An 11,845-nucleotide genomic window follows, 5' to 3' on the forward strand; every position below is an offset into this window, starting at 1 on the left:
CCTAGCAAATACCAAGGGAGCCGCTGTATCCTGGAGCACTGGAGAAAGTCACCTTCTCCAATCTTCTGAATTAGGTGCCAGAGAGCTGCTGAGGGGGCAAGGTGTGTAGCCCCACACTGTGCCGAGAAGAGAACGATGTTCCCCAGCTCAGTGTGGACATCATGATGAGCCAGGGCACAGCAACAGTTAGTCCTCTGGCTCCTGCACATTTGTTTGGAGCTGGGCAAAACAGCAACGCTGGTTTAAAGTGCTCGGCTGCCTTGCCCAGATGAGGAATTGGTTCCTGCACCAGGGTCCTGCAAGCAAGGGAGACTCAGAGCCTCTGTTTGGCTTGGGGGGGCAAGGAAGAAACATTTATTCTGAAATACTGGAGACATGGGAGGATGAGGGGAAAACTCTCCAACACTAGTCATTTGAAGTCCGAAATCAAGGCTGAAGGGCTTGAAACTGTGGCAGTTTACAATCTGATCCAACAAACCACCCAAGCACCAGAGAGACTGTGTCTGCGCATCAACAATTAATACCTCAAACACCAACATCTGCTCCTGGGATTGATCTTGCCAGTTGCACTCACTTCACACATGGGAAGGCTCCAGCATCATTGTGAAAGCAGAAGACAGAGGTGGGCAGTCACCTAGGCTTGAGGTACTGCAAAAGCCATCAGGGACATGAAGCCTGGGAGATTCTGCTCCATCTCTGTTTCATCCTTTCACTGGAAAATTAGCCCCCCTACAACACTGCTTTGCTCCTCATGGACAGTCAGCTCAGGACTGTCTTAGGCAGAAAGAGACAAGGTGGAAATGGTGGAAAAGCCATCAAGATGGCCGAAGTAGAAAAGCAGATCGCATATGGCGAAGAGCCCAAATACCAGCCAAACTGCCAACCCCTGCAGCTGTCCACAACGCACCAGCATTGACCGTCATGCACCAGAACAAATAACAAGATTACCGAAAACACAGGAGTACAGACAGCTGCTACCATTACTACTGAAAACACCCGCTGTTACTGCTTCCCTTGTCAGCTCCACTCCAGGCAAAGAAGGAACTGAACCAAAAATTTCTCTTTGATGTCAGAACCAGAAAGTCCCTACTGAAAGCACTTACGTTGGGGAACCGCGGTCTGACCTCCACCTCTTCCAAAGGGTCAGCCAAGCACCTCCCAGCCTGCTCCTGCAGCAGTGCCGGTGAGGCGGTCAAGCCACAGAAGCTTGGCTAGTGAACAGAGCGTGGTGGAGGTTGGGCACGTAGGCAGGATACAGATAAGCCAAGACCCAACAAGAACGGATGCACCTCTAACCCAAGCATGGAAGTAGCGAGGAGGAGGGGAAGGTGTCAGGGCAGCGGCACCGGGGATGGACCACAGGGAACAGGTAGGTGGGAGACAGCGCATCACAATTTGCTCCTAAAGAGCAAAATCGGTTGTGTTCAGACATTGACAAGTTAGCGCCTGGACTTAGCTGCTTTCTCAGCAACGATACCAGCATCTCCCAGAGTTATTCCAACTTTGTTCAATATTTCTCTTGGAATATAGGCTCCTCCAATGACTGTACAAGTCAGGATAACTGGCTTGGACAAGAGACCTCACGCTACATCCCCATAAGCCACATTTAGGCTGCTAACCCCAGGTACACAAAAGAACATGTGCCTCCTGGAGCCTCCCCCTGGCTGGTTTCTCCCCCTCAGCAGAGGCCGTGCTGGCTGAGCTTTCTCCACACAGAGGCGGCTGCCAGCATCGCTTTCATCTCAGAGCTGGGAGGCAGGAGGCACTCGGCCATTAGAGCAGGCAGGAAGGCAGCGCTCACCTGGCTGCTGCAGAGTCAGTTCTGAGGAACTCTGAGCTTCCACCCTCCTGCAAGAGCTCCTGCATCAAAGTTTCCCTTCCTCCTCCTCCTCCATCACCATGCCTGCAGGCGCCACGCAGAGCCTCTTCCCAGCCCTGCATCTCTAAATTTGCCTGGTTGCTGAGCACATCTATTCTAGGCAGCCAAAGGCAGGCAAGATGAGGGAAGCGAAGCGCACGCATCAGTCGCGTCGTGAACAACATCAGTGCCAAGTTCTTCTCTGCTATAGCCAGTTCAGACAGAATGCATCTGATGCAGTACTCCAAGCCAAGTAACACAATTTGTGAAAGAAATTGGAAAAAAGTTCTTTCTGTACAAAACATCCAGGCAACTCTCAACTATCTGGGGACACAGGGAGAAGCAGAAATAGCAATTATAACAGAAGAAACTACTTAATTCAAAACATGGGTGAACAAATCATAAAAGCAAGGCCAGGACAGAAAAGAAATACCACTTTGGGACACCAAGAGCCCCAAGCTGGCCTAAGCTGAGAATTGACATGGTACAGCAAAGTAAACTAATCACCCTGGTCCCAAAGCAAGTTCTGCTAGCCCTGAGCAGGTCTGGGAGAGCCTGCAAATGCTTTCCAGCTTTGGGCAGCAGCATCTGCGATACAGCTAATCCTCAGTTAGCCTGGAAGGATTGAGGGCTGACAGCAGGGCTTGTCTCCGCAGTAGGGAAGGGAGGGAGGATGCTGTGCATATACCATCCACTCCCCGAGCAAAGCAAAGAGTGAAGGCACCAGGGAGGGGAACAAATTAATCAGTTTTCATACACAAAAATCACAGTCATCATCTGAACTGGGTTTCAAAGCAAGTAATGAGGGCAGTAACCTGGAAGGGTGTATCAAGTCAGGAAAGCCAGTTATGTCCATCACATCTTATCTCCTACATATTGCAAAATAAAAACAGTCCCTCCCTCCTGAGAGACTTAATCCTCTAGACAGGATTAAAGTCTATCAGTCAAAGGGCTGCCCTGGAGAGAACAATCCAGCATTTGCTGGGTGATAGCTGAGATCGTATCAGCAAGCCATCCTAGTGCTTGGAGAGGAATTAGAGGAGAGCACAGGCAGCCTGAAGGTAGGAAAGCATTTTCTGCTTCTAGCTTCCCTGCTAACGCATGGTGGCATTTCAGGCAAACCAGCTCCCATCTTCATGCCTCGTTAATCTCAATGGTACAGTCAGAGTAAAGCCAAGCCCAGCTCTGGTTCTGGCTTCTCTTAGCTCCCTTTAACTGTAATTACAGGCAAACGCCTTTGATTGTCTTTGCAGGTCAGGTCTTCAGCACCTCCAATGTGGCACCCAGGACTAGAAGACACTTTGGAAAACACTGGCTACAGCCAGACTAACCTGTGTCAGAGACAAGGCATTTCTCCCAAGTCATTTAGCAGCACCTCACGCTGTGGCAACTGCCTCAACCCTTATGCTTGCCATTTTTTTTACTGTCACCTTGTGGTGGCCATGAACTCCTACACCTATACCCTTGTTCTTGTCAGCTTGCAGGACTCTACCAGCCTCACCCAACACAACTGAGAACAAATAGGTTTCTGCTAAGAAGGAGACATGCTTCTCTGCAGCACCTTCTCGGAGAGTATCCATAGCACAAATAGTTCTTTCGTATTGGCCTAACTCAGGGCAGGATGGCTACACAGGTCAGCTATGCTGCTCTAACCAATACAGCTTTGCTCTGCAAGAGGAGTGCCCTCTGCTGAAATAACAGTCCTACAACAGGCAAAGCATTTTCTCGTTTCCTTCATGCAAATGAGCACATTGCCTCGCAGTTCTGGAACACAAGCCGGGACAGATCACAACCCAAACAGGCAAGTGAACACAGTCCATTTAATACAGTCAAACACAGGAGGGACCACAACAGCAAAACAAGCTAGACTGAGGCATGTCAGGTGGGCAGGAATGAAACAACAGGCAGGAGAACGTGTTGACAGATCTAAGACTGCAGAACCATAGGTGCCACATCTCTCCGACACACAGAGCCACCTCTTTCTCCGTGCTGGACAAAGGTCTGAGGTCTTGTCTCTGGTGGCCAGAAGGAGGCTGGAGAGGGGCATCTGGAGCTGGAGGAGCTGCCCTCAGCATGGTCAGCGCTCTCAAACAGGAGCACACTGCCCACCTGCAAGAAAAGGAGCAGCCACCTCAACTGCTCCATGCTGAAGAGAGGAACCCCAGTGCAGAGAAGAGTTTCAGGGCCGAGTCCCAGACCGAGGAATGTCACAGGTGCCTCAGTGCAACTCACCAGTCCAGCTTCTCCTGCCCAAAAATCTAGGGAGCCCCACCAGCAAAGATGAGCTCCAGGGCAGCCTGAATGTCCCCTCCAGTGGCCTGCAGGGCTCGGAGACTTAGCTCATCATCATGTATGCCCATGTCTCGCAGCTGCTGAAGCTGTGGTTGCCACTGGCTCTACAGACAAGAAACAAAAGAAGCCAAGGGTAGGTGCGAGAGTCCGAGGAGAAACAAAACAGTCTTCTCCACAGCTCCCTCTTCCACACTGGATTCTCCCACCTCTCTCTAGCTCGCAAGTACAAAGCTAACTGCGCAAACAGATCTTGAAAGCTCAAAGTCTTGCTGCAAACTCCCCAAATCCACCAGCCCACCCCTCCTGCTTCCACCCAGAACTTCTGCATCAGTCTACCATGCCTCCTGCAAGCACCACTTCTCCAGTGATGCCCCTTTCAGCTTCATGTCCTGCCACAGAAGGCAGCTGGAAGAACCACCTCCACCCCGCAACACTCAACGCAATATGGGGCTTTCACAGGCTCCCGAAGGAAGCGGCTGTGACACTGACCTGCAGGCTGGGCTGCCCTGAGGCCTGCAGGGCATGCTGTAAGGCCTGGCTGAAGAGGTCATTAGTGATGGGCGTTCCTGACTGGACACTGGATGACATCGGGGAGGTCCCAGAGGAGTGACCCTAGGAGGAAATAAGTTGTATATGGATCGGGAGAACACTTAACACAGGAACCAGAGCCAGCACAGGGCACCCCCATTATCATGCCTCCCTGAGCCCATATGGAAGAGACCCCAGATGTAAGAAAATAAACCAGCAAGGACTGCCAGATTTGAGCAGGGCTTGCGCTCAGTCAAGCGCTGGTTTTATGGCCCAGGAGGATCTCCCTAGCTGCTGCGCTGCCCCCTTGTACCTGGGTGCCAGGGGTGGGCGTGTGGGAGCTGCTCTCCGGGGTGCTCGCCAGGGCCAGCGCGGTCGCCAGCTCGCTCTGGGTGATCGGACGGGGTCCAGCAGCCCCGGCATAGCCAAGGGAAGCTGGGCGGGAACCAGAAGTGCTGCTGGATGGTGTAGATCTTGTGCTCTGCATGGAGGGGAAAAAAACACCTGATGTTGGTGTCTGCGTCCCAGTAAAATCTGGCTCATGTGCTCATCCCCAGGCATCCCCTTCCTACAATACTTGAAACTCGAGTGCACAACTTTTAAAAAATAAACATGACAGGATCAGATGTGCTTTTTTCCACAAACTCAGCTTTTACAAAGCTGCGGAAACTGGCAGTAAACCTTTTAATATATCATCCATCAGCTTAAAAACAAAGTGTTATTAGCCAATAACAAAACAATTAAGCATTGACTGGCACTTTTTTGCCTGAACTTGTAATTTCTCTTTACCAATACTTTGTCCTTTGGAGAGGAAAACCTCCCTACATTACAGAAGGGCAGGGACCAACACCCCCATGCTTCTCAGCCATGCTCATCTGTGCACAGCTCTGGCTCCGCATCAGTTTGACTATGAAGGTGTTTACTCTGAGGACAAGTGCTGTTGCGAGTCGCTCTTCTGCATTCTCTTGTGACCCTACCTCAGCACTCAAGAAAATCCTGACATGAACAGCATCCGAACACCCCACAATCAATATGTTTGTCTCCACAACATCCCTAGGAGCCAGAGCAGCTCATGCTGTTCACGAGACAGGAAGAGAGAAAACTTTTGGAGTCTAAGGGCTACAAGTTAAGCCCATATTGCAAGTCCAAAACAGCTGTCCCACCCAACCTGGCTGCTTACCTGGTGGAAGTCATCTTCGTCATCAGACAGACCTTCAAACAGAAAGCCACCTGCAACAGAAAGGAGAATCAGACGCAGAAAACTGGGTGCTGGCAGGATTTAGGCACCAGATGAGAATCCTGTGGAATCCTTGGCCATGCAACCAGGCTCTGCCCCAGCTAACGCACTGGTTAGGACAGAGGCCTCAGCACCAACAAGCCCACATGCAGCAGGTCAGTGGAAGACAGGTCAGGCCCATCATTTGCACAAAACGGAGGCCACAGCACTCTGCTACCAACAGTCATTATACACGCTTGGCTGGGAGAGGCCCCAGAGGCCAAAGAGCCCCAGTGAGTCTCACACAGTGCAAAATCTATCAAACCACAGTGTATGTTTCTAGCTCAGGAATCCAAACCCCTTTTCCTTCCAGCCTGGGGATGATCATGTCAGTACAGCAGAAATTTGTCTGCAAATCCTGCAGCACATCATTTCTGCAGGTTCCCCACTCATGTGTGTGGCTGAACATACCTGGCATGTCCCGGTAGGAGCCAGAGGACATGCCTCGGGAGGATGTCTCTGGGGCGGGGAGGGGGGTGCTGCCAGCCACTGAGTGCAGAACAAGGACAATGGCGTTCACAAGTGCAGGGTGAGCTGGGATTAGCCTGGAGAGAAAGAGTGGAAAAATGAATCACGTACACAGGGAAACTAAGAAATCAGCAGCTCAATACTGGCAAAGAACTTACAGCACAGCCATCCCCACCAGCTGCACCAACACCGCTGCCTTTGGCTGTCCAGCCACAAACACCTCCCCACATTGCTCCACACAGCTGAAGACACCGGGGCTCTTTCTTGATCCCGTGTCAACCCTCCCATGGTACACATCTCCCACATGCTCTCATGGGAGCAACCCTCTGCTGTGAGCAACCAGATCCAGATTTGAACCCACGATCTGGAGGCCATGATGGCCCTGTCTCCCACTAAATATTCTTTGGTTTAATCCAACATTGGAGGTAGATGTGTAGCAAAGCATCAGCTCCCTCCTTCCTGCTGCTGAAGAAGAAGTGTCCATCCCAAATCTCTGGCCTGGGGTATTTGTACTGGCAGGCAGGAGCAGAACTGTCTCCCACCCAGAGAGAAGTGGTCTAGACAACAGTGCAACAAAGGCATTGCTTAGTCACTACACCAGCTTGCTTGAACTTACGTGTCCAGCATGTTGGGGTCTGCAAACACTGAAAAGAGATCCTTGTCCTGTAGGACTCCTGGGAGGGACCAGGAAACACGACAAGTTAAAGACAGGATACAAGAAACAGGAGCCAGTCAAACAAGAGCCATGGGAAAAACCAAAAGAATTAATTGTTTTTTCAGGAACTGAGTCACTAGCAGACACCATAAATACTCTATTTTCTTCTCTGAAGCCTTTATGTCTTCCTGGAGAGACACTCAATCACAGCCACACAAACAAGGGATGGGGCTTTCCCAGCAGATCCCGTGGGCTGTGCTCCAGCACAGACAGCTCCACCTTAAGGGCATGATCAAATCTAGTACCCAGCTCACTCCAGCCAGGTTGTGACTGCATCCCATATTCCACCTGCCTCAAAGCATTGTGACAAAAAGGCTAATAACATCCCAGGCCAGAACAAGCAAGCTAGATTTAATGAACATTTTTGTAACCCTTTGCAGCAGCGAAAAAGCATCCATCATCCATCCCCAAGCATTACCAACAGAGCACAACTCTGACACCTGAGCAGGCCCTGACTTATGCTCCACAAAGGGACCAAAAAGGCACTTTCTCCAGAGAAGGGGAACTCTCCCTTCCCCGTGTCAGGAATTAAACCAAAGACTTTCTTTATTTGGCTTTCCTCAGAGCCTCTGGATCACATCTGGACTCACCCAAAGCAACAGGGTCACTGCTGAGGCCGGGAGTAGCTACAATGATCTGATCCAGCGACTCCTTGTTCCCCAGCATTTTGAAGACCTGCCAGAGAAATCAGAGCAGATCAGCAGCGTTGCACAATGAGGCTCCACTCCGGGACTCTCTTCACGGAGAGGGGACAGACAGAAGACACCCAGATGGCAAAGTATGAAGCCCCACTCACTGCATCTCTGTAGGCAGGACTGCTGTGCAGGGCAGTGTGAAGAACCCGGAACTCCCGTACTGCTGCCACCTTGTCCACAGGCTCTGAGGGAGGAAAAACAACAGAACAAAACAGTTCTCCCTCTGTCAGCTTTACTAGCCATTTTACATGCCACTGGGTCTTCCATGCTGCAATAGCAGTGGTAATTCTTTAATTCCCCTGGATTCAACTGACCCAGAGAGGAAGGGCACAGACTAATGATTGCGAATGTCTCAGTACCACAGTGTAACAAGTAACCGCACTCTCAGCTTCCAGACATATAAAAGTATTAGATATATCCTCCTACACATACAAAAGGAACTGTATTAAGTAACATCTTATTCTACAGTCAGGCAGACCAGGAACACAGAGAAGCTTGCTCATCCCTCAAGCTGAGTAACCAGTCCCTTTGTTCCTGATTCTCTGGCAACACCCTAAAATTGATCACAGTTAATGAAGGAGAGGATATTCACTCTCCACATTGCATAGCTCATTCCTTAACTCTGCCATCAGCACAAAAATGTAACACCCATTTGCTGCTATTAGAGGTGGAGAGTTCTCACGCAAACATGTCAATCAACTCCTCCAAACCCCACATCAGCCTCCCAGACAAATCACAAGAGAAGCCATTCCTCAGTTGGAACAGACCCACAGCAAACACATCCCGAGGAGATCTAAGCAGTAACCCACAATGCCTCCTCCTCACCTGGTTTCTGATCAGGCTCGGGCCAGGACTTGCGCAGGACATGAACAGTGGAGCCAGACTGGATGCCATAAAAATCAAGCGTCTGGTCATCCCTCAGTTTACGGCCACAGTAGATCAGATCTAGGAGAGAGAAGCAGCTGAAGATAAACACCTACAGCACACTCAGAAAGGGCCTGGGGTCTTGAAGAACTGAGGACTGCCAGGGAGTTATTGCTCTGCCTGTATAGCTGCTTCATCTGGTCAACAGCACAGGGACACGCAGGGAAATCACCAGACTGAGATTCAGGGAGGAAATCATGGAGCTGAGATTCACGGAACATGACTTTGCCACGTCCTTTAGAAGGGCCGACCTCTCCCGCAGTTCTCATAAGAGATCCACAAGGACACATTGGTGTTGGCAAGTCAAAAGATTTCTTAGCAAGGGCACTGACACTGCAGGAGCACCGTGATCCCAAGCAAACGCAGAACAAACTATCAAAATCACAAGGTACTAAGACCACCGCAGTGTAACAGAGTCTCTGGAGCAAGCTTTGAGCCCCTACACCACGCTATCTGGTTGTGCCAAGTCTCTCCACCAGCCCAACACCACCAAGAGAAGGATGTTTGTGTCCCAGCGGCAGCAAGGAGAGGAAGAGGGTGCCCCAAGCGGCAGGACTTTTGACAGGACCCACGCAGGCACCTACCGATGAGCTCAGGGTCTGGGACAGACTCCTGCAGTTTGCCAGTGATGAGCTGCTTGAGGTACGAGATGCTGCACCCACCAAGTGGGCATTCTCCCAGCTCCGTCTCTGGCAAATGTAAGATGGATTTGGGAGCCAGCGGCTGATCTGCCAGCTTCACCGCGATGTGCCACTCTGGCAGGGACATGTCAACCTTCTCACTGAACAGAGCCAAGCCAACTTCAGACCCACAAAGCTCTGGAAAGGGAGGAAAACAAATCATAGTGAGACTCTCCCCCAGCCAGACCATAAAACCTTGTAAGTTCACGGAGCAAACCTTTCCTGGGAAGCACAGAGGAAACTAACAGGAGGCCTGACCAACACGCAGACATGCTTTTAGGTTCCTACCTCAGTCTTAAGCCATACCTGAAGCTACAGGGAAGGCAGAAACAACCCAGCCAGCCTCACCACTCAGCCGAGGAAGAAGAGAAGCCAGAGCAAGGCCCGGTCCGGTTCTCCTGGCAGGCACACCCTCCCCGGCCACTCTCCGGCCCCTGAAAAACCCCCGTTTCCCGGCGCAGAGTGGGACAAGGCGCCCGCAGCCGCTCAGCGAGGGGTCCCAGCAGTGCCAGCCCCCCTCCCGCCGCGGCTCCCGCAGACCCCCAGCCGCCCCTCAGCTCCGCTCTACCCGCATCCCCGGGGCGCACCGGAAGAGGAAGTGCGGCCCGGACGCGCAGTGCACCCTGGGAAACTGAGTCCGCCGGGGAAGGCGGTGCGTAACGCTAGGCGGCTCCGGGGTGGGGAAGCCGCCGATTGGCTGGCAGCACCACGGCGAAGAGGAGCGAGCCAATAGGCAGCCGGCGGAGGGTTTAAAGGCGGGAGCGCGGCGGGAGGAGCGCACATCACGGCCCAGCCACAGAAAGCGAGAGAACGTATTCCAGGTTTAACCCCAAGAAGTTTCACGCTGGAGTTAAAAGTGGTCTCATGGCTGCCGCAGGGTTCCATGCCCAGAAAGGAGGGCTGGAAGATGGCCTCAGGGCATTGGAAATGCTCCTTCCCGATGGTGATCACTTGTCCTATGGGTCTTCTCCAGGGAGGAGGAGCAGGCAGCTGTGGCCACCTCCTGCTCAGAGCAACACAGCAGAGCTTCTCCTTCATGTCCCACACAAGCTCTCTCTTGGCCGCAGTGGTGAAGCTGGAGCTCCACTCCCTGAGGATCCTCATGAGGTAGTCGGTCAGGTCACAGCCAGCGAACTCTAGACGCAGGCTAGCGTGTAGCCATCATGGATGAGCACATGTGGGTGACGCCATCCCTGAGTCCCTGACGATGCCGCCAGTGCGGCCAGCAGCTCAGCACAACCTGGGTGGCTACATGCATAGCTGAGCCCTTGAAGGTCTCAAACGTGATCTGGGTCATCTTCTCCCGGTTGGCCTTGGGATTCAGGGGGACCTCAGCGTGCAGGACAGAGTGCTCCTCTAGGAGAACGTGCAGCTCATTGTAGGTGTGGTGCCGGATCTTCTCCGCGTCATCCCAGTTGGTGACGATGCCATGCTCAGCAGGGTACCTCAGGGTGAGGATGCCCCCCTTGCTCTGGGCCTCATCCCACACACAGCAGTCCTGCTCCACACTCACCACAACACCCTGATGCCAGGGACACCGCACAACAAAGGGAAATGCAACACAGGGGGCATCATCCCCTGCAAAGCCTGCCTTGCGCGTGCCAGAGTCATCGCCCACCGCAACAGCAGTTATCTCCTCATCTGCCACGCTGACCAGGCCCAAGGTGAGCAGGGACATGGAGGTGTCGGACTCCCTCCTCAGAGGGAGCAGAGCAAGACTGTCAAAGAGCCCTGACACTTGGCCCCATGCACTGTGGGCCTGAAAGGATTTAATACACTGGGGAGCCCCAACAGCACTGCTGAGAGATCTAAAGTGAGAGGGGATACTAAGGAGTCTTGAAAGTTTGCCCCACTGAGCCCTCAGGGCCTGAGTGGAGAGAGGGAACACCAGGGAGGCATAATATCTATTTATTCCTCCGGATCACATACACATATATACACTGAGGAGACAAGCGCAGACCCTTCCCACGGACATGAGGGAACCAGCAGAGATCCCCGACACAGACCCCCGTTGCCACAGACCTGAGGGACCACAGACACTTTCCCCCCTTCCCTCCTGGGGCCCGAAGGGACAGCGGGGCCCCGACCCCACCCTGTGGGCCCACGGAGCGGGACCGGGAGCCGCCGCCGCCTCAGCCCTCACCTGCGCGCGCCCCCTCAGCGACTGCCCGCCTCCGCCCCGCGCGCGCCCTTTTATCCCCCCCACCCGGAAGCCGCCTCTCGCTTCGCTATTTAATTGGCTCCCGGCCTATCGTAGCCCCGCCTCTTTTCCCCCTAAGCTGTTTCCGGGTGTGCGGCGGTCGCGTTCGCTTTCCGTTGCCGGGGCCGTACCCGGAAGTAGGGCGGGCGCTTCCGTTGCTGGGCACCGCCTCCGCCGCCCCGTTTCCGGCCAGGCTGAGGAGGGGCGGC

The 11,845-nt window shown here is 53.0% G+C and overlaps 1 protein-coding gene and 1 pseudogene across 3 annotated transcripts; both read right to left on the reverse strand.

Annotated features, from left to right (window-relative positions):
• Positions 1 to 3,670: 3,670 nt before the first annotated feature.
• Positions 3,671 to 9,818, reverse strand: UBL7 (ubiquitin like 7). Of its 3 annotated transcripts, none has more exons than XM_059824029.1 (11): positions 9,743 to 9,818; positions 9,341 to 9,574; positions 8,658 to 8,777; positions 7,934 to 8,016; positions 7,728 to 7,812; positions 7,039 to 7,096; positions 6,366 to 6,499; positions 5,859 to 5,908; positions 4,992 to 5,159; positions 4,640 to 4,762; positions 3,671 to 4,254 (listed from the first exon to the last, which is right to left on the reverse strand). In XM_059824029.1, the coding sequence occupies exons 2-11, from the start codon at positions 9,522 to 9,524 to the stop codon at positions 4,117 to 4,119; spliced, it is 1,143 nt and encodes a 380-aa protein (XP_059680012.1). In that variant the 5' UTR covers positions 9,525 to 9,574; positions 9,743 to 9,818; the 3' UTR covers positions 3,671 to 4,116. The 3 variants fall into 3 exon arrangements, with proteins under 3 accessions (XP_059680012.1, XP_009814030.2, XP_059680011.1); XM_059824028.1 differs by lacking the exon at positions 9,743 to 9,818 and having other exon boundaries at positions 3,948 to 3,967; positions 4,091 to 4,254; positions 9,341 to 9,670; XM_009815728.2 differs by lacking the exon at positions 9,743 to 9,818 and having other exon boundaries at positions 9,341 to 9,670.
• Positions 9,641 to 11,114, reverse strand: LOC104252062 (actin, cytoplasmic type 5-like; annotated as a pseudogene).
• Positions 11,115 to 11,845: the final 731 nt, after the last annotated feature.

This window comes from Gavia stellata, chromosome 13, assembly GCF_030936135.1.
Source record: "Gavia stellata isolate bGavSte3 chromosome 13, bGavSte3.hap2, whole genome shotgun sequence".
NCBI lineage: Eukaryota > Metazoa > Chordata > Aves > Gaviiformes > Gaviidae > Gavia > Gavia stellata.

Excerpts from the sequence above, each read along its gene's own strand:
- UBL7 (XM_009815728.2), bottom strand. The coding sequence starts at position 9,626 with ATGGTCTGGCTGGGGGAGAGTCTCACTATGATTTGTTTTCCTCCCTTT. Across the intron at positions 7,097-7,727 it reads CAGTGACCCTGTTGCTTTGG|GAGTCCTACAGGACAAGGAT; the intron begins GTGAGTCCAGAT and ends GGTCCCTCCCAG. Across the intron at positions 4,255-4,639 it reads CAGGGCAGCCCAGCCTGCAG|AGCCAGTGGCAACCACAGCT; the intron begins GTCAGTGTCACA and ends TCTTGTCTGTAG.